This window comes from Macaca fascicularis, chromosome 19, assembly GCF_037993035.2.
Source record: "Macaca fascicularis isolate 582-1 chromosome 19, T2T-MFA8v1.1".
Classification (NCBI taxonomy): domain Eukaryota; kingdom Metazoa; phylum Chordata; class Mammalia; order Primates; family Cercopithecidae; genus Macaca; species Macaca fascicularis.
This window is the reverse complement of record NC_088393.1, coordinates 51,536,353-51,560,888: the sequence shown is the minus strand read 5'-3', so window position 1 is coordinate 51,560,888 and position 24,536 is coordinate 51,536,353. Positions and strand designations below refer to the sequence as shown.

At 48.3% G+C, this 24,536-nt stretch overlaps 1 protein-coding gene across 8 annotated transcripts; it reads left to right on the top strand.

The window, feature by feature from the left end:
- The first annotated feature begins 2,000 nt into the window (after positions 1–2,000).
- Positions 2,001–24,213, top strand: ETHE1 (ETHE1 persulfide dioxygenase). 8 transcript variants are annotated; one of them, XM_005595504.4, is made up of 7 exons: positions 2,001–2,105; positions 2,535–2,679; positions 2,846–2,994; positions 19,536–19,665; positions 22,241–22,330; positions 23,214–23,330; positions 24,014–24,213. In XM_005595504.4, exons 1-7 carry the CDS (start codon positions 2,025–2,027, stop codon positions 24,067–24,069), a joined length of 768 nt encoding a protein of 255 aa, XP_005595561.3. In that variant the 5' UTR covers positions 2,001–2,024; the 3' UTR covers positions 24,070–24,213. The 8 variants fall into 8 exon arrangements, 6 of the variants coding, with proteins under 6 accessions (XP_005595561.3, XP_005595562.3, XP_065390606.1 ...); XM_005595505.5 differs by having other exon boundaries at positions 2,001–2,264; XR_012427657.1 differs by lacking the exon at positions 19,536–19,665.
- The last annotated feature ends 323 nt before the right edge of the window (positions 24,214–24,536 follow it).

Below are 24,536 nucleotides of genomic sequence, written 5' to 3'. Positions count from 1 at the left end.
TTTGTTTAACTCCTAGGGCCGGGTGGTGGTGCCAAGGTTGTCTGGCTATTTATCTTACTTTTGTTTCTTTCTCTCTTTCCTCCTGTCTTGTGAACTAGGCAAGGTGAGGGGAGGAGGGCAGCAGGAGTAGTAGTGGTCTCTTTCCTTATTAGCTCTGAGCTTTTCTCTGCCTGCTTCAAGACTATCTGGGTTCTGGATGTCTTCTTTTCCTTTTTTTTTTTTCCAGACACTCTTGCTCTGTTGCCCAGACAGGGTTTTGCTATGTTACAGAGGCGCAATCTTGGATCACTGCAACCTCTGCCTCTTGGGTTCAAGTGATTCTCATGCCTCAGCTTCCCAAGTATTTGGATCTACAGGCGTGCCCCACCACTCCTAGTTAATTTTTTGTACTTTTTTTTTTTTTTTTTTTTTTTGAGTAGAGATGGGGTTTCACCATGTTGGCCAGGCTGTCTCAAACTCTTGACCTCAAGTGATCCACCCTCCTTGGCCTCTCAAAGTGCTCAAAGTGCCTCTCCATGTGCTCAGCCACATAATTTTTTTTTTTTTTTTGAGATGGAGTCTGTCTCTGTTGACCAGGCTGGAATGCAGTGGCACGCCCGGCTAATTTTTGTATTTTTAATAGAGACGGGGTTTCATCATGTTGGTCAGGCTAGTCTCGAACTCCTGACCTCATGATCCACCCGCCTCAGCCTCCCAAAGTGCTGGGATTACAGGTGTGAGCCACCGTGCCCAGCCAGCCACATAAAATTTTAATGAAGCAATTTGATAGGCTCAAGGAAAAGCAGGCCTTCTCTGTGTAAAGGTATTAACACAGAGGCTGCTCTGAAAATAGCTCCAGGGACCATGCCCTGGAAACTCCAGAATTAAGATAAATGTTGTTGCGGGAAACCCCTCTTCAGAATCTCTGTACGGGACAGGATAACGCAGTGGTTCATACCTGTAATCCCAGCATTTTGGGAGGCCCAGGTGGGAGGACCTGGGAGGCCAGGAGCTGGAAACCAGCCTGGGCAACATAGCAAGACCCCTGTTTCTACAAAAATATTTAAAAATTAAAAATAAAAAAAGCTCTGCCCCTAGGCTGGAAATTAAGGCTGCTCTGATATCTCAAAGCGACATAGATCCTCCAGATGAGAGTGGGAATTCCTAGTCTCACTACTGCTGTGATTCCAAAGTGCAGTGCCGTCATCTCTGCTCACTGCAACCTCTGCCTCCCGGAACCGAACATATTTTTCTAACCATGACTATCCTACCACCCGCTAGAAAACAGCCCCACGGGACGCGGTGGTTCACGTCGGTAATCCCAGCGCTTTGGGAGGACAAGATGGAAGGAACGCTTGAGCTCAGGAGTTCGAGATCAGCCTGGGCAACATAGTGAGACCTCCATCTCTGCAAAAAACAAATAATTATATATATATTCACACACACATATATATACATATGTGTATATGTATATCTATATGTGTGTGTGTGTCTGTGTGTGTGTGTATATATATATATATGCCGGGTGTGGTGGCAACGTGCCATAGTCGCAGCTACTCAGGAGGCTGAGGTTGGAGGATCGCTTGAACCTGGGAGTTTAAGGCTGTAATAAGCCGAGATCGAGTCACTGCACTCAAGTCTGCGTGACAGAGCGAGACTCTGTTTCAAAATAAAAAAAAAAAGAAAAAGGAAAAGAAAAAAAACGGCCCCGAGGCTATGAGTGTACTAGGGCCTCTCCTTGGGTTTCTACTTCTGTTCCTACATGAGTATGTCTGTGTGTCTCTGAGCGTCTGTCCCTCGCACTTTCAGCGTCTCCTGTTCTCTGTTTTCTTTAGGTGTCAGAGCTTTCCGGCGTTGCACTTTGGCTTCCTCGGTCTCGCCCTCGCTCCAGCCCCGCGCGGCCACCCCCGCCCTCTGCCCCCAGGCGTCTGTGGCCCCTTTAAGGCGTGCTCCGCCCCCGCCCCGCCCTTCCCGGGTCAGTGAGGGAGCGCCCGGCTCCCGCAGGCGCTTGGCCTCCGCTCATTGCTGATCCCGCGGTGGGCGCGATGGCGGGTTCTGTATTGAGGGTCGCCCGGCGGCAGCTGAGCCAGCATGGCGGGTCTGGAGCCCCCATCCTCCTGCGGCAGGTGCGGGTGGCTGGACCTAGGAGGGGACTACTGGGCGCTAGGCGGCAGCAAGGACGGAACTCCGGGGTCTCTTAATAGGGAGAGATCCGGGGGACCCACGCCTGCATCTTGCGGAAAGCGGGGTGGAGGTTTAGGGCTGGACTCTTGGGTCCTTTAAAGGTGAGTGGTCTGGGGGCCTCTGGGCTTGGGTCTGAACCCCTGGGTCCTCTATGAACGAACGTGCCGGGGACCCTGATTTTGGGATGTTAGAAAGTTGGAACTGTTTTGTTCTGATAGAGGAAGGTAGTGGGGCCCCGGACTCCCGACTCCAGGGGAAAGAGGGGGCTGGGGTTTCTGCTTCTGGATCTTAGGAAAAGGATAGAGTCAGTCAGCACTACTTGGTGGGTGGAAGTCCGGTTCTGCGCTCTCACCTGGGTTCCCCATTCCCAGATGTTCGAGCCCGTGAGCTGCACCTACACGTACCTACTGGGTGACAGAGAATCCCGGGAGGCCGTTCTGATCGACCCGGTCCTGGAAACAGCACCTCGGGATGCCCAACTGATCAAGGAGCTGGGGCTGCGGCTGCTGTATGCTGGTCAGTTCGGGGACCAAACTCTTGGGTTCCAGCGGGGCTGGGCTGCAGCGTCAGTGGAATGGGAAGCCAGGGGCCTGAACTCCTGAGTCTGAGGGAGAAGGATCTGGGCTGGGACTCCCAGGTTCTCTCTGTACCCTCCTGGACCTGTCCCTCCTCTCTCTCCCAGTGAATACCCACTGCCACGCGGACCACATTACAGGCTCGGGGCTGCTCCGTTCCCTTCTTCCTGGCTGCCAGTCTGTCATCTCCCGCCTTAGTGGGGCCCAGGCTGACTTGCACATTGAGGATGGAGACTCCATCCGCTTCGGGCGCTTCGTGAGTTGGGTGCTGGGTCCCCAAGAGGGTGGTGGCCTGAACTCCTTAAACTGAAGGGAAGAGGGTACTGGGGGTCTGGGATCCTGAGTCCTTGGGGAGGAGGGACCTCAGGACCTGGGTTTCTGACCCCTGAGCTCATGTTTCTGGGAGGGGGCACCATAAACCCAGGTGGGGCACTGGGGCAAGAGGCTCTGGGCAGGTGGAGCACTGGCGGAACTCCTAAGTCAACAGCATTTAAGGAGTTTCCTTCCTAAAGCTTAGGGACAGCTCTTTGGCCTGGCACGCATCTCCATAAAAGTTGATTAGGGTCTGGAATTCTGAGGGCAGGGCTGAGAAGGAAAGAGACCCAGTCCTGTCTTGCGGAAACCGTTTGAGGAAGGAGCATCTGGTTGCTTAGAACCTAGAGCCTAGGTCTAGGATTAGGACTGTGAGGACCCTGAAGTGCAACATTTAAGGAGGCACTAACTCTCAGGGTCCTGTAAGTGCAGGGTCCGCACCTGCGAGTGAGCGCCTCCTTAAATCTTGCACCAACAGCCTCACCCTAGTCTCAGCCCTGCAGTTGCCTCACACTGGAAAGATCCGAAGGTTCCTGCCTTCCTCACTCTCTTTGCCCCAGGCACCAGCGGGTTTCCGGCCAGAATTGCAACCGGGGCGTCGGCGGGAGGGTCAGGGAAGTTTCCCTCAGCGGGAGGGAAACAGCTGGCAGGGCATTTTTCTGATCAATTGCTAAAGATGTGTAATAAAGTTTTACTGACTTTGGGGACAGAATGTCAGCTGACAGAAGACAGCCTCCAGGTTAGAGAGTTTTGCTAAATAAGGACAGTTCATTTGAGTCAGAGTGTTTAGAGGAAATGAGGGCTGTGCGTGGGAAGAGAGTTTAGCTACAATGGTTACAGAAGCTTTATTTCAGGCCTTTTTCTGGAAGTAGGCAAAAATGCATTGTACATGTATGTGCATTGTACATAATAGTCAGGTGCTAACAAACATTTCTTGGAAAGAATGTTGAAAGGTTTAGCTATGGTAGATTTAGCTTCAGGTTTTTTTTTCTTTCTTTCTTTCTTTTTTTTTTAATTTGAGACTGGGTCTCTGTCACCCAGGCTGGAGTGCAGTCAGCCTCGACCTCCCAGGCTCAGGTGATCCTCCCACCTTAGCCTCACTGGCAGCTGGGACCACAAGCATGCACCACCACACCTGACTAATTTATGTATGTTCTTGTAGAGACAGGGTTTTGCTGTGTTGCCCAGGCTGGTCTTGAACTACTGGGCTCAAGTGATCCTCCTACTTTGGCCTCCTGAAGTGCTGGGATTACAGGCATGAGCTACTGCACCCACCCTTTTTTTGTTGTTGTTCGTTCGTTTGTTTTTGAGAAAGGGTCTTGCTCTGTCACCCAGGCTGGAGTGCAATGGTGGGATCATAGCTTACTGCAGCCTTGACCGTCTGAGCTCCAGTGATCCTCTTGCCTCAGTCTCCCAAGTAGCTGGGACTACAGGCACCTGCCACCATACCTGGCTAATTTTTAAATTTTTTGTTGAGCTGGGATCTCACTATGTTGCCCAGGCTTAATAGCTTTATTGATATAACCCACATAACATACGATTTATCTATTTCAAGTATACAATTCAGCGACTTTTAGTATATTCAGACTTGTTCATCCGTTACTACCATTAATTGGAAAATGTTTCCATTACTCCAAAAAGACCCCACACCCCTTAGCCATCACCCCTAACCTTCCCTTTCCCCTCCTCAGCCTTAGGCAATTTTTTTTTTTTTAATTTGAAACAGGGTCTCACTTTGTTGCCCAAGCTAGAGTGCAGTGGTGCGATCTTGGTTTACTGCAACCTTCACCTCCCGGGTTCAAGTGATTCTTGTTTCAGCCTCCCAAGTAGCTGGGATTACAGGCATGAGCCACTAAGCCCAGCTAATTTTTTTTGTTTTATTTATTTAGTTGAGATGGAGTTTTGCTCTTGTTGCCCAGGCTGGAGTGCAATGGTGCTATCTCAGTTTACCGCAACCTCAGCCTCCTGGGTTCAAGCGATTCTCCCGCCTCAGCCTCCCGAGTAGCTGGGATTACAGGCATGCACCACCATGCCTGGCTAATTTTGTATTTTTAGTAGAGACGGGCTTTCTCCATGTTGGTCAGGCTGGTCTCCAACTCCCTACCTCAGGTGATCCACCTGCCTTGGCCTCCCAAAGTGTTGGGATTACAGGCATGAGCCACTGCGCCCGGCCACATTTTTATTTATTTTTTTGAGACAGAGTCTTGCTCTGTCACCCAGGCTGGAGTGCAGTGGTAAGCTCTCAGTTCACTGCAGCCTCTGCCTCCTGAGCGCAAGCGATTCATGAACCACCATGCCTGGCTTGTCTGAGATTTTGGAGATGGGGATCCATTTTTCTCTCCTTTATTTTTCCTTCTACTTTTAAAAAATGAATTGTTAGCCTGGGTGTGGTGGCTCACGCCTGTAATTTCAGCACTTTGGGAGGCCAAGGCGGATGGATTGCTTGAGCCCAGGAGTTTAAGACCAGCCTAGGCAACATGGTGAGACCCTGTCTCTACAAAACAATACAAAAGTTAGCAGGGCATGGTGGCACATACCTGGAGTCTGAGCCACTCAGGAGGCTGAGGTGGGAAGATTGCTTGAACCCAGAAGGTGGAGGTCGCAGTGAGATGTGATCACGCTACTGCACTCCAGCCTGGGTGACAGAGCAAGACCCTATCTCAAAAAAAAAAAAAAAAAAAAAAATTAAGGCCAGGCACCATGTCTCATGCCTGTAATCCCAGCACTTCGAGAGGCTGAGGCAGGTGGATCACTTGAGGTCAGGAGTTCGAGACCAGCCTCGCCAACATGGCAAAACCCTGTCTCTACTAAAAATAGAAAAATTAGGCAGTATAGTGGTGGGGCACCTGTAATCCCAGCTACTCAGGAGGCTGAGGCAGGAGAATCACTTGAATCCGGGAGGCAGAGTTTGCAGTGAGCCAAGATCGCACCACTGCACTCCAGTCTGGGTGACAAGGCGAGACTCCATCTCAAAAAACAAACAAACAAACAAAAACACTAGTTGTTAACATCCATTGAATGAAGTGAGTCCACATATTATACATGTGCATGAGTATTTACCCAGATCCCGATACAGAACTTGCCTATCACCCCAGAAGGCTTCCTTGCCTCACTTTCTGGCCAATGACCACCCTGCCAAGGCACCATTGTTCTGATGCATTTAACCACAGGCCAATTTTGCTTGTTCTGACCTTATAAACAGGACTTACACAGTTTATTCTTTTGTGTCTGGCTTTTTTTCACACGTGATGTTGTTTATACTTGGAGTTCTTTCCTACTTATTGCTATGTAGTAGCAGTTGGCTACCTTTTTCTGTGAAGGCCCAGATAGTAAATATTTTCAGTTTTTACAGGTAGCAGGGTCTCTGTGACAGCTACTCAGCTCTTATTGTGGTGTGAAAGCAGCCATAGACACTGCATAAATGAATAGGCGTGGCTGTGTTCCAATAAGACTTTATTTGTGGCCTTTAAATTTGGATTTCAGGCCAGGCTCACGCCTGTAATCCCAGCACTTTGACAGGCCGAGGCGGGTGGATCACCTGAGATCAGCCTGACCAACATGGTGAAACCTGGTCTCTACTAAAAATGCAAAATAAGCCGGGCATGGTGGGGTGTCCCTGTAGTCCCAGCTACTCGGGAGGCTGAAGCAGGGGAATCGCTTGAACCTCGGCTGGGCCGTGGAGGTTGCAGTGAGCCCAGATGGTGCCATTGCACTCTAGCATGAGTGACAAGAGCGAAACTCCATCTCAAAATAAAAAAATAAAAATAAAAAATAAAATTTGGATTTCATATAGTTTTTTTTTTTTTTTTTTTAATTTTTTCGAGACAAGCTCTTGCTCTGTTGCCCAAGCTGGTATGCACTGGCATGAGCATAGCTCATTGCAGCCTCCAACTCCTGGGCTCAGGTGATCCTCCCACTGTAGCCTCCTGAATAGTTGGGACTATGGGTATGTGCCACCATGCCCAGCTAATTTTTTTTTTTTTGAGACGGAATCTCACTCTGTTGCCCAGGCTGGAGTGCAGTCCTGCGATCTCGGCTGACTGCAAGCTCCACCTCCCAGGTTCACACCATTCTCCTGCCTAAGCCTCCCAAGTAGCTGGGACTACAGGCGCCCGCCACCACACCCTGCTAATTTTTGTATTTTTGGTAGAGACGGGTTTTCACCGTGTTAGCCGGGATGGTCTCAATCTCCTGATCTCGTGATCTGCCCGCCTCGGCCTCCCAAAGTGCTGGGATTACAGGCATGAGCCACTGTGCTGGGCGGCCCAGCTACTTAAAAGAAAATTTTTTTTTTCCTTTTTTTTTTTTTGAGATGGAGTCTTGCTCTGTCACCCAGGCTGGAGTGCAGTGGTGCTATCTCCACTCACTGCAAGCTCTGCCTCCTGGGTTCACGCCATTCTCCTGCCTCAGCCTCCCATGTAGCTGGGACTACAGGCGCCCGCCACCACGCCCGGCTAATGTTTTGTATTTTTAGTAGAGACGGGGTTTCACTGTGTTAGTCAGGATGGTCTCTGAGTCTTGCTGTGTTGCTCAGGTTGGTCTCGAACTCCTGGCCTCAAGCAACCTTCCTGCCTTGGCCTCCCAAAGTGTTGGGATTACAGGTGTGAGCCCTACTGTGCCCAGTCTCATCTAGTTGTTACATGTTACTTTGATAGTTTTCAATGTGAAAAAAAAGTTAAAATGATTCTTAGCTTACTTACAAAAACCTACAAAGGACTTACAAAAACAGATGGCAGGCCAAATTTCATCCACTGGCCATAATTTTTGCCCTACAAAATGAGCAAGTTGTGGTGGCTCCTAGGCTCAAGCAGTCCTCCTGCCTCAGCCTCCCAAAGTACAAAGTGAATTACAGGCATGAGCCACCACACCCCGTTTTCCCTCTGATTATTCAGTTTTTGGCTACCATGAATAATGCTGCTATGAAGATTCTTCCACAAATATCTTGGGGAACATTGTCCCCAAGTGACTTGCTGGGTCACTGAGTCGACAAATGTTTAACTTTCATAGAAAATCCCAGTTTCTTGAACTAGTTGTTCATCTTACACAAAAGGTGGGACAAATTTAAGTGGTTTTATTGTAGAATGAGTTTTCTTTCTTTTTTTTTTTTTGAGACAGAGTATCACTCTGTCACCCAGGCTGGAGTGCAGGGGCACAATCTTGGCTCACTGCAACCTCTGCCTCCCTCTGGGAGCCTCAGTTCCCTGCGCTAAAACACAGGGTTTATCACAGCACCCTCCTCTTGAGACTGTTTCAAGGATTAGCTGACTGCCCTCAGGGTCTCCAACCCAGAGATTTCCCTTCTAGGTGTGAAGCCCAGAGACACACTTGCTCCTGTGCACAAAAGATAGCAGGGGTGTAGGGCAGGGGACAAAGCACACAGCAAGGGACTGTTTAATACATGATGACGCTACATGGCAGTGGATCACCAAAACAGGAACAATTCTTTTTTTTTTTTTCTTTTCTGAGACAGAGCCTCACTCTTTCGCCCAGGCTGGAGTGCAGTGGCGCAATCTCGGCTCCAGGTTCAGGTGATCCTTCCAGGTTCAGGTGATCCTTCCAGGTTCAGGTGATCCTTCCGCCTCAGCCTCTCCAGTAGCTGGTATTATAGGCGTGTGCCACCATGTCTGGCTAAATTTTGTGTTTTTATTAGAGACGGGGTTTCGCCATACTGCCAGGCTGGTCGTGAGCTGCTGGCCTCAAGTGATCTGCCTGCCTCAGCCTCCCAAAGTGCTGAAATTACAGGTGTGAGCCACCGCGCCTGGCCCGAGTTTTTTTTTTTAATAAACAATGAGAAGTGAACAGCTTAGCTGCCACAGGGCGGCCAAATCAGAAAGTTAGGCTTGCCTGTTAAATACGCTGGCTTAGAGAAGTACTGCTGAAAACACTGATCCCCCAGGTCCCTTAGAATCAGAGTCTGATTTAATTGTTCTGGGTGGGCACAAGGAATTGGCATGTTTTAAAAGCTCCACCATTGATTCTTATGTGACTCAAGTGTGGGTTTCAATACTTCCTCCTTTTAAAATTGTGAAACAAGTAATTTTTCTTCCAACATTTTATTATGAAAAATTTAAAGCATAGAGAAAAGCTGAATTTTTTTTTTTTTTTTTTTTTGAGACAGGGTCTCACTTTGTTATCCAGGCTGGAGCGCAGTGTTGCAATCACAACTCACTGCAGCCTCAGCCTCCTGGCTCAAGCAGTCCTCCTGCCTCAGCCTTCCAAATAGCTGGAACAACAGGTGTGCACCACCACTCCTGGCTAGTTTTTGTGTTTTTTGTAAAGACGAGTTTTGCCACATTGCCCAGGCTGGCCTCGACCTCCTGGGCTCAGGCAATCCTCCCTCCTTGGCCTCCCAAAGTGCTGGGATTAGAGTGAGCCACTGCACCAGGCTTAAATTTTTTTTTTACAGTATACCTCTCCATCCATCACTCCATCTTTTTTTCTTTTGAGATGGAGTCTCATTCTGTTTCCTAGGTTGGCGTACAGTGGCACAATCTTGGTTTACTGCAGCCTCCGCCTCCTGGGTTCAAGTGATTCTCTTGTCTCAGCCTCCCAAGTAGCAGTAGCTGGGTTTACAGGTGAGCGCCACCATGCCCGCTTAATTGATTTTTAAAATATTTTTAGTGGAGATGGGGTTTCACCATGTTGGCCAGGCTGGTCTCGAACTCCTGACCTCAAGTGATCCACCTGCATTGACCTCCCAAAGTGCTAGGATTACAGGTTTGAGCTTCTGTGCCCGACCTATTTTTTTTTGGATGGGGTCTGGCTATGTTGTCCAGTCTGGTATTTTGAACCCTGGCTAAGATGATCCTCCTGCCTCAGCCTCCCAAGTAGCTGGGCCTACAGACATGCACCATCATGCCTTGCTGTAATTGTTCTGTTTTATTTTTAGTTATTATTGATTTATTAGTGTGCCTAATTTATAAATTAAACTCTATCATAGGTGCGTATGTATAGGAAAAAGCATAGTGTGTAGGGTTCTGTACTATCTGCGGTTTTAGGCATCCACTCCCGGTCTTGAAATCTATCCCAGGCAGATAAGAGGGGTTTACTATAGTTTTGAATAATGGAGGGAAAGAACTTGGGAACCAAATGGAAAAGAAGCTGAGCGCTTACTTGCCACCAGGGGGCAGTGTAGGCCGTGGGAACTCCAAGGCCAGCAGGCTGAATGCTTTACAGGATCCCTTCTGGGTTGTGTTTCTTTGATGAGTGTAGTTTCAGGTTTAGCTGCTGCAGGGAACAGATGAAAGAAAAGCTCGGGGGTGTGTCACGGACATGATGCATCACGGAAGGGAAGAATGAATTCGTTGAAAGAATTTGGGGTTAGGCAGGCTGGGCTGTTGGGGAAATCACTCGACAAGTTTCAGGGACAATTAAGGGTGCTTTAGGTCAAGATGTTATGTGTTCCCCACCCACAATTTCTTATTTTGAATTTTTTAAAATCTACATTGAAATAATAGTACAAAATATAACAACACACAAGCACATGCCGGGCGCGGTGGCTCACGCCTGTAATCCTAGCACTTTGGGAAGCCGAGGTGTGCGGAGGTCAGGAGTTTGAGATTAGCCTGGCCAACGTGGTGAAACCCCGTCTCTACTAAAAATACAAAAATTAACCGGGCATGGTGGCACGCTCCTGTAATCCCAGCTACTCAAGAGGCTGAGGCATGAGAATCGCTTGAACACCCAGGAGGTGGAGGTTGCAGTGAGCCGAGATCGCGCCACTGCGCTCCAGCCTGGGCAACAGAGCGAGACTCTGTCTCAAAAGAAAAAAAAATACACAAGCACAGATTTCATCAGCCATCAGAGGAATTATGTCAGTACAGGTCATGAAACTTTTACAACCACCCCCCTACCCCTGCCCCGTGAATGTTTTTGGGGAATGAGAGTGAAAATGGGCGAAAAGTCCATAAATAGTTTTGATCTTGCAGACTGTCAGGGTTCCCTAGGCTATACTTTGAGACTTACTCTTTTACAAAACGTTTGTCACATCTAACAAAATATGCAGTAACTTTATATCATCATTAAATATTCAACCTGTGTTCAGATGTCTCCAATTACCCTAGGAATAATTTTTACAGCTTTTTTTTTTCTTTCTTTCTTTTTTTGGTAGAGATAGGATCTCACCATGTTGCCCAGGCTGGTCTCAATCTCTTGGGCTCAAACGATCCTCCCCTTTTGGTGATTCAAAGTGCTGTGATTATAGGTGTGAGCCGCGGTGCCCAGCCTACAGCTGTTTTTAGAAACCAGGATGCAATTGAGCTTAGTGTTTGGCCATTTATGTCTATTTAGCCTCATGTGTGTGTTTTCTTTTTCCTTCTTTGCTTTTTGTTTTGTTTTCTTTTTATTTTTTATTTATTTATATTTATTTATTACTTTTTATTTATTAAAAATATTTTTGGGGCCGGGCGCGGTGGCTCAAGCCTGTAATCCCAGCACTTTGGGAGGCCGAGACGGGCGGATCATGAGGTCAGGAGATCGAGACCATCCTGGCTAACACGGTAAAACGCCGTCTCTACTAAAAAATACAAAAAACTAGCCGGGCGAAGTGGCGGGTGCCTGTAGTCCCAGCTACTCGGGAGGCTGAGGCAGGAGAACGGCGTGAACCCAAGAGGAGGAGCTTGCAGTGAGCTGAGATCTGGCCACTGCACTCCAGCCTGGGTGACAGAGCAAGACTCCGTCTCAAAAAAAAAAAATTTTTGGATCTAGAACAGTTTCATATCCTTTTGCTCCAGGATATTACTTTTTTTTTTTTTTTTTTGAGGTGGAGTCTTGCTCTGTCACTCAGGCTGGAGTGCAGTGGCATGATCTCTGCTCACTGTAACCTTTGCCTCCCAAGTTCAAGCGATTCTACCACCTCAGCCTCCCCAGTAGCTGGGACTGTAGGCGTGTGCCAGTACACCTGGCTAATTTTTTTTTTTTTTTTTTTGAGACAGAGTCTTACTCTGTCACCCAGGCTGGAGTGCAGTGGCGCGATCTTGGCTCACTGCAGCCTCCGCTTCCTGGGTTCAAGCAATTCTCCTGCCTCAGCCTCCTGAGTAGCTGGGATTACAGACATGCACCACCACTCCTGGTTAATTTTTGTACTTTTAGTATCGATGGGGTTTCACCGTGTTCACCAGGCTGGTCTCAAATTCCTGACCTCAAGTGATCCGCCTGCTTCGGCTTCCCAAAGTGCTGGGATTACAGGCATCAGTCACTGTGCTCGGCCTCCAGGGTGTTAACTTTTGAAGCTTCCTGACATGCTGTCTTCTAAAATATTCCACATTCTGGATGTGTTCAACTGTTTTCTCATGGTGTGTCATTTAACTTATCCTACTAAAACTTTTCTTTCCTATGAACTGAAGTAGATTGTAGATATTTTTGTTTTAGTTAATAATAATAGGCTGGACACAGTAGTTCACACCTATAATCCCAGGACTTTGGGAGGTTGCGGTGGGAGGATAGTTTGAGCCCAGGAATTTGAGACCAGCCTGGGCAACATTGCAAGACCCTGTCTCTGCAAAAAATTAAAAACAAATTAGCCAGGCATGGTGGTGTGCCTATAGTCCCAGCTACTGGAAAGGCTGGTGTGGGAGGATTGCTTGAGCCTGGGAGTTCCAGGCTTCAGTGAGCCATGATTGTGCCACTGTACTCCAGCCTGGGTACAGTGTGAGGCCTTGTCTCAAAAAAAAGCATTTTATATATATATATAAAATATAAAAATAAAATATACATATAATATATACAAAATATATAACTATATATAAAAATATATATATATATATTTTTTTTTTCCCCTGAGATGGAGTCTCACTGTGTTGCCCAGGCTGGAGTAAAGTGGCGTGATCTTGGCTCACTGCAACTTCTGCCTCCCGGGTTCACACGATTCTCCTGCCTCAGCCTCCTGAGTAGCTGGGATTACAGGTGCACACCACCACACCTGGCTAATTTTTTGTATTTTTAGTAGAGATGGGGTTTCACTATGTTGGCCAGACTGGTCTCGAACTCCTGACCTTGTGATCCGCCTGCCTCAGCCTCCCAAAGTGCTGGGATTACAGGCGTGAGCCACCGCGCCTGGCCGCATTTAATACATTTAACCTACTAAACATCATAGGTTAGTCTAGTCTACCTTAAAGTGCTCAGAATATTTACATTAGCCTACAGTTGGGCAAACTCATCTAACACAAAGCCTATTTTATACAAGAGTGTTGAATATCTCATGTAATGCATTGAATACTGTATTGAAAGTGAAAAACCGAATGACTGTATGGGTGCATGGAATATGATTTCTATTGAAAGCATATCACTTTTGGCTGGGTGCAGTGGCTCACGCCTGTAATCCCAGCACACTGGGAGGCTGAGATGGGAGGACTGCTTGAGGCCAGGAGTTCAAGACCAGGCTGGTCAACATAGTGAGAGCCCGTCTCTACTGAAAAAAAGAGGCCGGGCGCGGTGGCTCAAGCCTGTAATCCCAGCACTTTGGGAGGCCGAGGCGGGCGGATCACAAGGTCAGGAGATCGAGACCACGGTGAAACCCCGTCTCTACTAAAAATACAAAAAATTAGCCGGGCGCGGTGGCGGGCGCCTGTAGTCCCAGCTACTCAGGAGGCTGAGGCAGGAGAATGGCGGGAACCCGGGAGGCGGAGCTTGCAGTGAGCCGAGATCGCGCCACTGCACTCCAGCCCGGGCGACAGAGCGAGACTCCGTCTCAAAAAAAAAAAAAAAAAAAAAAAAAGAAAAAAAGAAATAAAATGTATCACTTTCACACTATTGTAAAGTCAAAAAATTGTAAGTCATCGAGTGCATCACACCTGTAATCCCAACACTTTGGGAGGCCAGTGTGGGCAAAAATTAGCTAGGCCCAGTGGTGCGTGCCTATAATCCCAGCTACGCAGAAGGCTGAGGCACAAGAATCACTTCAACCCAGGAGTCCGAGGTTGCAGTGAGCGGAGATCATGCGATGCGCTGCACAGCCTGGGCGACAGAGAGAGACTCTGTCTGGAAAAAAAAAAAACCAAAAAACCAGGCCTGGTGGCTGACTCACACCTGTAATCCCAGCACTTTGGGAGACCAAGGCGGGCAGATCATTTGAGGTCAGGAATTTGAGACCAGCCTGGCCAACGTGGTGAAACTCCATCTCTACTAAAAAGACAAAAATTAGCCAGGCATGGTGGTGGGTGCCTGTAATCCCAGCTACTCGGGAGGCTGAGGCAGGAGAATTGCTTGAACCCGGGAGGCGGAGGTTGCAGTGAGCCGAGATCACACCACTGCACTCCAGCCTGGGTGACAGAGTGAGACTCTGTTTACAAAAAAAAAATTTAAAAAAATCTTAAGTCAGACCATCTTAAGTCAAGGACCACATGTATACCAAGGTTTGAGCCACAGGGTATGTGTAGATTTAGCTTTAGTAGAAACTGCCCAGTAGTTTTCTGTGTACTCTTCCACCATGGTGTATGACAGTTTCAGTTGCTTCAAATCAATCTTTCATTCCAGCCATTCTGATGTTGTGTAGTGGCGTCCTATTGTGGTTTTACTTTTATTTCTTTGATGACAGATGAAGTTGGGCACCTTTTAATGTGTTTGTTCCATCTGGGCACCCTCTTTTGCAGTGTTTTTTTCAAGTCTTTGCTAATTTTTCTATTAGGGAGTCCTTCTTATTGATTTGTAGATGATCTTTATATATTCTGGATCCAAGAACTTTGTTGGATCCAGTACAGCTCCTTTACCTGTGGTTTCACTTTCTGTGGTTTCAGTTATCTGTGGTCAACCATAGCCTGAAGATATTCAATGGAAAATTCCATAGATAAACAATTAGTAAGTTTTAAATTGTACATCATTCTGAGTAGCATGATAAAATCTCACACCATCCCACTCAGGACATGAGTTATCCCTATGTCCAGTGTATCCATGCTGTATAGGAGTATGTTACCTGCCCACTAATCACTTAGTAGCCTTCTTGGTTATCAGATAAAGAAAACCATAGTATTGGCCAGTCACGGTGGCTCATGCCTGTAATCTAAGCATTTGGGGAGCCTGAGGTGGGTGAATCACCTCAGGTCAGGAGCTCAAGACGAGCCTGACCAACATGGTGAAACCCCATCTCTACTAAAAAAATACAAAAATTATCTGGGCATGGTGGTGGGTGCCTGTAATCCCAGCTACTTGAGGGGCTGAGGTAGGAGAATCGCTTGAACCTGGGAGAGGGAGGTTGCAGTGAGCCGAGATCATGCCATTGCACTCCAGCCTGGGCGACAGAGCCAGACTGTGTCTCAAACAAAACAAAACATAGTATTTATAGGGTTTGCACTATCTCAGGTTTCAGTTTTCCACTGGGGTCTTGAAGGTATCCCCTGCAGATAAGGAAGGACTAGTGTTTATGTTTGTAAATATCATTTCTCACTCTAAGGGCCACTTTTTTCACTATCTTTTTTTCTTTTTTTTGAGACAGACTCTTGCTCAGTCACCCAGGCTGGAGTGCAGTGGCGCGATATCCGCTCACTGCAAGCTCCACCTCCTGAGTTCATGCCATTCTCCTGCCTCAGCCTCCCGAATAGCTGGGACTACAGGTGCCCACCACTATGCCCGGCTAATTTGTTTTGTATTTTTAGTAGAGACGGGGTTTCACCGTGTTGGCCAGGATGGTCTCGATCTCTTGACCTTGTGATCTGTCTGTCTCGGCCTCCCAAAGTCCTGGGATTACAGGCGTGAGCCACTGCGCCCGGCCCTTTTTTTTTTTTAAGGTGGAGTTTCACTCTTGTCATCCAGGCTGGAGTACAATGGTGCAATCTTGGCTCCTCCGCCTCCCGGATTCAAGCAATTCTCCTGCCTCAGCCTCACAAGTAGCTGGGATTACAAGCATGCGCCACCATGCCTGGCTAATTTTTGTATTTTTAGTAGAGATGGGGTTTTACCACATTGCCCGGGGTGGTCTTGAACTCCTGACCTCAGGTAATCTGCCCGCCTTGGCCTCCCAAAGTGCTGGGATTACAGGTGTGAGCCATTGTGCCCAGCCACTACTGCCTATTTTGTATTTTTAAAAGTGTAAAATATTACTGAATTTTATTTCAACAGTATTGCTTTTAATGACTGTTGAGTATTTCATTTTTATATTAGTGTGCTTAACTTTTTAAAATTGATTTGTAAGATCTGTTTGTATATTAAGTATATTGACCACTGTGTGGTATGTATATGTTACAAATATATTTTCCCTGCATATTGGTTCTCTTTAGATTTTGTTTATGGTGTTGCTGCCATTCAGAAACTTCTGACTGATCTTTTCCTTAATGATTTATCACTTTAGATGTCGCATTTGAATATCCCTTCTGTATTAGTCTGTTCTCACACTGCTAATAAAGACATACCTGAAGGCCGGGTGCAGTGGCTCACGCCTGTAATCCCAGCACTTTGGGAGGCCAAGGCGGGCGGATCACGCAGTCAGGAGTTTGAGACTAGCCTGACCAACGTGGTGAAACTCCATCTCTACTAAAAACACAAAAATTAGCCAGGTGTGGTGGTGCACATCTGAAATCCCAGCGACTCAGGAGGCTGAGGCAGGAGAATTGCTTGAACCTGGGAGGCGGAGGTTTCAGTGAGCCAAGATTGTGCCACTGCACTGCAGCCTGGGTGACAGAGCAAGACTCTGTCTCAAAAAAAGGAAAAACAAAAACAAAAACATACCTAAGACTGAGTCATTTATAAAGAAAAAGGGGTTTAATGGGCTCACAGTTCCACATGGCTTGGGAGGCCTCCCAATCATGGTGGAAGGCAAAGAAGGAGCAAAGGTACTGCTTACATGGCGGCAGGCAAGAGATCGTGTGCAGGGGAACTGCCCTTTGTAAGATCATCAGATCATGTGAGACTTATTCACTATCAAGAGAAAAACCCACCCCCATGATTTAATTACCTCCCACCAGGTCCCTCCCACAACCCGTGGAGATTATGGGAGCTACAATTCAAGATGAGATTTGGGTGGGGACACAGCCAAACCATAGTCCACTTTGGTCCCCACCCAAATCTCATGTCCTCACATTTCAAAACCAATCATACCTTCCCAACAGTCCCCCAAAGTCTCAACTCATTTCAGCATTAACTCAAAAGTCCACAGTCCAAAGTCTTATCTGAGGCTGGGCATGGTGGCTCACCCGTTATTCCAGCACTTTGGGAGGCCAAGGCAGGCAGATCACCTGAGGTCACGAGTTCAAGACCAGCCTGGCCAAAATAGTAAAACCCTGTCTATACTAAAAATACAAAACTTAGCCAGGCATGGGGGCACACGCCTGTAGTCTCAACTACTCAGGAGGCTGAGGCACAAGACTTGATTGAATCTGGGAGGCAGAGGTTGCAGTGAGCCAAGATCGCACCACCCCACCCCAGCCTGGGTGACACAACAAGATTCTGTCTCTGAAAAAAAAAAAACCCAACAAAATAAAGTCTCATCTGAGACAAGGCAAGTCCCTCCCACCTATGGGCCTGTAAAATCAAAAGCAAGTTTAGTTACTTCCTAGATATAATGGGGTACAGAGATTGGGTAAACACATCCATTCCAAATGGAAGAAATTGGCCAAAATGAAGGGGCTACAGGCTCCATGCAAGTCCTAAATCCAGTGGGGCAGTCAAATCTTAAAGCTCCAAAAAGATCTTCTTTGACTCCGTGTCTTACATCCAGGTCACGCTGATATAAGAGGTGGGTTCCCATGGTCTTGGGCAGCTCTGCCCCTCTGGCTTTGCAGGGTACAGCCCCCCTCCTGGCTGCTTTCACGGGCTGATGTGGAGTATCTGTGGCTTTTCCAGGCATATAGTGCAAGCTGTTGGTGGATCGACCATTCTGGGGTCTGGAGGGCGATGGCCCTCTTCTCACAGCTCCATTAGGGACAGTGCCCCAGTGGGGACTCTGGTGGCTCCCACTCCACATTTCCCTTTTGCACTGCCCTAGCAGAGGTTCCCTATGAAGGCTACACCTCTGCATGGACGACCAGGCATTTCCATACAGCCTCTCAAATCTAGGTGGAGGTTCCCAAACCTCTGTTCTTGACTTCTGCTCACCAGCAGGCCCAGCACCATGTGTAAGCCACCAAGACTTGGGGCTTGCACCCTCTGAAGCAATGGCCTGAGCTGTACTTGGCCCCTTTTAGCCCCAGCTGGGATGCAGGGCACCAAGTCCTGAGATTGCACAAAACAGCAAGGCCATGGGCCCAGCCCATGTAACCATTTTTTCTCCTAGTTCTCTGGGCCTGTGATGGGAGAGGCTGCTGTGAAAACCTCTGACGTGCCCTGGAGACATTTTTCCCATTGTCTTGGTGATTAACATTTGGCTCCTAGTGACTTACGCAAATTTCTGCAGCAGGCTTGAATTTTTCCTCAGAAAATGGGTTTTTCTTTTCTATCACATTGTCAGGCTGCAAATTTTCCAAACATTTATGCTCTGTTTCCCTTTTAAACATAGGCTCCAATTCCAAACCATATCTTTGTGAATACATAAAACTGAAATGAATGCTTTTAACAGCACTCAGGTCACCTCTTGAATGCTTTCCTGCTGAGAAATTTCTTCTACTAGGTACCCTAAATCATCTATCTCAAGTTCAGAGTTCCACAGATCTCAAGGGCAGGGGCAGAATGCTGCCAGTCTCTTTGCTAACACATAACAAAAGTGACCTTTATCCCAGTTCCCAAAAAGTTCCTCATCTCCATCTAAGACCATGTCAGCCTGGACTTCATTGTCCATATCACTCTCAGCATGTTGGTCAAAGCCATTCAACAAGTCTCTAGGAAGTTCCAAACTTTCCCACATTCTTTTATCTTCTGAGCCTTCCAAACTGTTCAAACCTTTGCATGTTACCCAGTTCCAAAGTCACATTTTCACGTCTCCTTATAGCAGCACTTCACTCTACTAGTACCAATTTACTGTATTAGTCTGTTCTCATGCTGCTAATAAAGACATCCCTGAGACTGGGTCATTTATAAAGAAAAAGAGGTTTAATGGACTCACAGTTCCACATGGCTGGGGAGGCCTCACAATCAGGGTAGAAGGCGAAGGAGGAGCAGAGAGCAAAGGCATGTCTTACATGGCAGCAGGCAAGAGAGCATGTGCAGGGGAACCGCCCTTTATAAAACCGTCAGATTTCATGAGACTTATTCACCATCACGAGACAGCATGGGAGAAACCTGCCCCCTTTATTAAATTACCTCCCATGACATATGGGGATTATGGGACCTATAATTCAAGATGAGATTTGGGTGGGGACACAGCCAAACCGTATCACCTTCCCAACCAGAGGTTATTGTATTTTTGTTGTTGTGTGTCACAGCTTTGTGGTTTTATTTTTCACACATTGAAATATTTAATCCACTTGGAGTTTACTCTGATAATATAAGATTAGAGCCTGGGAATCTAAATTTTTACCAAAATATGCATCTAGATAAGACCTTGGAGTAGGGTGGGGCTTTGGGGACCCGTTTCATCTTGAAGGATTCTTGGTGACTCTCTCTGTACTCTGCCACCCCTGCCAGGCCTTGGAGACCAGGGCCAGCCCTGGCCACACCCCAGGCTGTGTCACCTTCGTCCTGAATGACCACAGCATGGCCTTCACTGGAGATGCCCTGTTGATCCGTGGGTGTGGGCGGACAGACTTCCAGCAAGGTGACCAGCTCCTTTATCCAGCCCAAGATCTTCATATAGTTACATGTGTGTCAAGTGTTGAAGTATCTGTTACAAGAATGAATGGATGGGGCTGGGCGCGGTGGCTCACGCCTGTAATCCCAGCACTTTGGGAGGCCGAGGCGGGCGGATCACAAGGTCAGGAGATCGAGACCACGGTGAAACCCCGTCTCTACTAAAAATACAAAAAATTAGCTGGGCGCGGTTGTGGGCGCCTGTAGTCCCAGCTACTCGGGAGGCTGAGGCAGGAGAATGGCATGAACCCGGGAGGCGGAGCTTGCAGTGAGCCGAGATCGCGCCACTGCACTCCAGCCTGGGCGACAGAGCGAGACTCCGTCTCAAAAAAAAAAAAAAAAAAAAAAAAAAGAATGAATGGATGGACATTAGACTTTTAGGAGGCTTCAGTATTAAATTCAAGGAGTTTCCCTGCTAGAGCAGTGGTCCCCAACCTTTCTGGCACCAAGGACTGGTTTTGTGGAAGTTAATTTTTCCATGGACCATGGCGGGGCATAGTTTTGGGGATTCAAATGTGTTACATTTATTGTGCACTTTATTATTATTACATTGCAATAGATAATGAAATAATTATGTAACTAACCATCATGTAGAATCAGTGGGAGCCCTGAACTTGTTTTCCTACACTAGATGGTCCCATGTGGGAGAGATGGAAGATAGTGACAGATCATCAGGCATTAGATTCTCATAAGGAGAACATAACCTAGATCCCTCCCACGTGCAGTTCACAATAGGGTTTGTGCTCCTATGAGAATCTAATGTTGCCGTGGATCTGACAGGAGGCAGAGCTCAGGTGGTAATGGGAGCGATGGGGAGCAGCTGTAAATACAGATGAAGTTTTGCTCAGTCACCTGTCGCTCACCACCTTCTGCACAGCCCAGTTCCTAACAGACCACGGACCAGTACCCAGGGTTGAGGACCCCCATGCTAGAGTATGGGAAGAGTTAGATTCAGGGGCTTAGCTGTTGGGGGACAGTTAGATTCAGGGGTGTATTAGTTACCTATTTGAGCCTAGCTTGGGCAACATAGTGAGACTCCCTCTCTAAGAAACAAATATAGCTTAAAAAAAAAAAAAAAGAAAAGAAAAAAGAAGGGCTGGGTGTGGTGGCTCACGCCTGTAATCCCAGCACTTTGGGAGGCCAAGGCAGGTGGATCATGAGGTCAGGAGTTCAAGAAACCCCGTCTCTAAAAATACAAAAATTAGCTGGCTGTGGTGGTGGGTGCCTATAATCCCAGCTACTCAGGAGGCTGAGGCAGAGATTTGCTTGAACCCAGGAGGCGGAGGTTGCAGTGAGCCGAGATTGTGCCACTGCACTCCAGCCTGGGTGACAGAGCGAGACTCCGTCGCAAAAAAAAAAAAAAAAAAAAAAGCGAGAGAGAAAAAAAGAAGTTGTTAGAGCCAGCGGTTTATTTGCCAGGGAGCAATGATCCATTTAGAGTCTAGCTGCTAGGGGCAGTTAGATTTAGGAGCTTCCCTGTGGAAAGGGAGTGTAGTTTCAGAATCTCAGGGTTGGGCTATCCTTTGAGCATGTGTGACAATGTGGGGTTAACACTAGGCCTGGAATTTAGCTGCCTTGCAGGGAGAAGTGAGGCTGGATGAGAGGGAAAGACAGAAGCCATGATGAGATGGTCATGGGAAGCCACATCCCCAGGCGTCTTCCTCCCTCTTCCCTCTCTCCTTATCTCTGCGTCTCAGTCTCTGTCTTTTTCTCTTCAAGGCTCCCAGTCTTCCGTTTATCCATTCGAAGTACAGTCAGGAAGCTGAAGGATTTAGGCTGAAATGCAAGGTGGAAGAGAGGCTTGCCCCCTACTTAGGACTCAGAGCTGCTTGTGGGGACCATGGCATCACACTCTCCTCCTGGGCCTCATGTCTTCAGTTTCTTTCTTTTTTTCATTTTGTTGTTGTGTTTTTTTAGACAGGGCCTCACTCTGTCTCCCAGGCTGGAGTGCAGTGGTGTGATCTTGACTCACTGCAACCTCCACCTCCCAGGTTCAAGCAATTCTCCTGCTTCAGCCTCCTGAATAGCTGGGATTACAGGCATGCGCCACCACACCTGGCTAATTTTTGTATTTTTAGTAGAGACAGGGTTTCACCATGTTGGCCAGGCTGGTCTCAAACTCCTGACCTCAGGTAGTCCACCTGCCTCAGCCTCCCAAAGTGCTAGGATTACAGGCATGAGCCACTGCACCTGGCTTTGTCTTCAGTTTCTTACCTTCTAGTCCACCTTCCTTGTTCAGAACCTTTACTTGACATCCCCTGGGTGACAGCCAAGGTCACAAATGACACTCTTTGGTGCTTCATGGTGTCATTCCAACCCTATTTATAGCCATGCTGAATTTCTCACCATTCCTCAATTCTTTGTACATGCTGTTTCATCTGCCTAGAATGCCTTTCCCTGTTCTCTACTTAGACAAAGGGATATTGGCAGGACATGAAGGAGATGCTTTAGCTATAGTGATTTTATCCTCTCACCCTTTTCTTGAAGGAAGGGGTTAGACAGAATCCTGTTGATCCACTGACCTCTGATCTTTCCTTCCCCAGGCTGTGCCAAGACCTTGTACCACTCGGTCCATGAAAAGATCTTCACACTTCCAGGCGACTGTCTGATCTACCCTGCTCATGATTACCATGGTGAGGGCTTCCTGGAGGAGCTGGGATTACAGACCCATGCCTGTAATCCCAGCTGTTCGGGAGGTTGAGGCAGGAGAATTGCTTGAACCTGGGAGGTGGAGGTTGCAGTGAGCCAAGATCACACCACTGCACTCCAGCCTGGGAGACAGAGTGAGGCTCTGTCTCAAAATAATAATAATAATAATAATAACTTTGAAAGGGGAGTGTAAATCTCTGTAATCCTTGTAGGGCATGAAGACTACCAGTCTCAGAAATTTCTCTGGGCAAAAAAAATTAAGTGTTTGAGGCTGGGCAAGGGGGCTCACACCTGTAATCCTAGCACTTTGGGAGGCTGAGGCAGGAGGCTTGTTTGAGCCCAGGAGTGAGTTCGAGACCAACCTGAGTAACATGGCAAAACTCTGCCTCTACAAAATACAAAAAATTAGCCAGGCAGGGTGGCATGCTGCCAGCTACTTGAGAGGCTGTGGTAGGAGGATTGCTTGAGCCCAGGAGGTTGAGGCTGCAGTGAGCTATGATCATACCACTATATTCCAGCCTAGGTGATATAGCAAGACCCTGTCTCAAAAAAAAAAAAAAAAAAAAAAAAAAAAAAAAAAAAAGATAAAAGTGCTTGAGCCTGCTGTGTGTGGATGTAGAAACTATGTGACTGCCAGATGCCTGGAATTCTGCAGGGCATGGGTTTTCCTGGGCTTTACTTGCGGAGCTTAGGGAACTGGGGAAAACTACATTTCCCATAGTTCCCATGGAGGAGGGAAAGCTATTTTAGGAATATTCTGGGAAGAACCCCTGCCAGAGAGGCACCCAAAGCCTCCTAGGGAATGTAGTTCTGAGAGGCCTGAGGCACTGGACTCCTTGACTTTCCTTCCCCTCCCTTGGCCACTAGGGTTCACAGTGTCCACCGTGGAAGAGGAGAGGACTCTGAACCCTCGGCTCACCCGCAGCTGTGAGGAGTTTGTCAAAATCATGGACAACCTGAACTTGCCTAAACCTCAGCAGATAGGTGAGCAGCTGGGGACCTGGGCTCCTGGGTATGAGAGAGGAGGGACTGGGGGCCTGGACTCCCGGATCTGAGGGAGGAGGGGCTGGGGGCCTGGACTCCAGGGTCTGAGGGAGGAGGGGCTGGGGGCCTGGGCTCCTGGGTCTGAGGGAGGAGGGGCTGGGGGCCTGGGCTCCTGGGTCTGAGGGAGGAGGGGCTGGGGGCCTGGGCTCCTGGGTCTGAGGGAGGAGGGGCTGGGGGCCTGGGCTCCTGGGTCTGAGGGAGGAGGGGCTGGGGGCCTGGGCTCCTGGGTCTGAGGGAGGAGGGGCTGGGGGCCTGGGCTCCTGGGTCTGAGGGAGGAGGGGCTGGGGGCCTGGGCTCCTGGGTCTGAGGGAGGAGGGGCTGGGGGCCTGGGCTCCTGGGTCTGAGGGAGGAGGGGCTGGGGGCCTGGGCTCCTGGGTCTGAGGGAGGAGGGGCTGGGGGCCTGGGCTCCTGGGTCTGAGGGAGGAGGGGCTGGGGGCCTGGGCTCCTGGGTCTGAGGGAGGAGGGGCTGGGGGACTGGACTCCTGGGTCTGAGGGAAGGAGTGGGCTCAGGACCAAAACTCTAGTTCCCCGAAGAGGAAAGGTTCCTAGGATTTCTGGGTCTCCAGTGGGGCCTGGAGCTCTGCCTAGGCCCCTTAGTTTTAACCTTGATTTCTTCTTTTCAGACTTTGCTGTTCCAGCCAACATGCGCTGTGGGGTGCAGACACTGACCCCTGCCTGATCTCACTTCTGTCAGATGCTCCCATCCAGTATTAATGCACTAGGTGGGAAGAGAGGGCGGCGTCCACACTGCACCTCTCCTTTCCCACCCCATGCCCGAACCCCAGCCCCTGGAGCTTCCTAAATAAAACTTTTTTTAACATGAGTCTGACGTCTACCTATTTTCTAGGGGAACCAATTGGGTTTCTGGGCCGCAAGGGGTGGAGTTCTGGTTCTGTGGAGAGGCCAGGAGGTCCGGGGAGCCTGCAAGATTGTTTTTTTTTTTTTGAGATGGAGTCTCCCTCTGTTGCCCAGGCTGGAGTGCAGTAGCATGATCTTGACTCACTGCAACCTCTGCCTCCCAGGTTCAAGCGATTTTCCTTCCTCAGCCTCCTGAGTAGCTGGGACTACAGGCACGTGCCACCACACTCGGCTAATTTTTTTGTATTTTTAGTAGAGACAAGGTTTCACTGTGTTAGCCAGTATGAT

Excerpts from the sequence above, each read along its gene's own strand:
- ETHE1 (XM_005595504.4), top strand. The coding sequence starts at position 2,025 with ATGGCGGGTTCTGTATTGAGGGTCGCCCGGCGGCAGCTGAGCCAGCAT. Across the intron at positions 2,680-2,845 it reads GCTGCGGCTGCTGTATGCTG|TGAATACCCACTGCCACGCG; the intron begins GTCAGTTCGGGG and ends TCTCTCTCCCAG. Across the intron at positions 2,995-19,535 it reads CCATCCGCTTCGGGCGCTTC|GCCTTGGAGACCAGGGCCAG; the intron begins GTGAGTTGGGTG and ends CACCCCTGCCAG.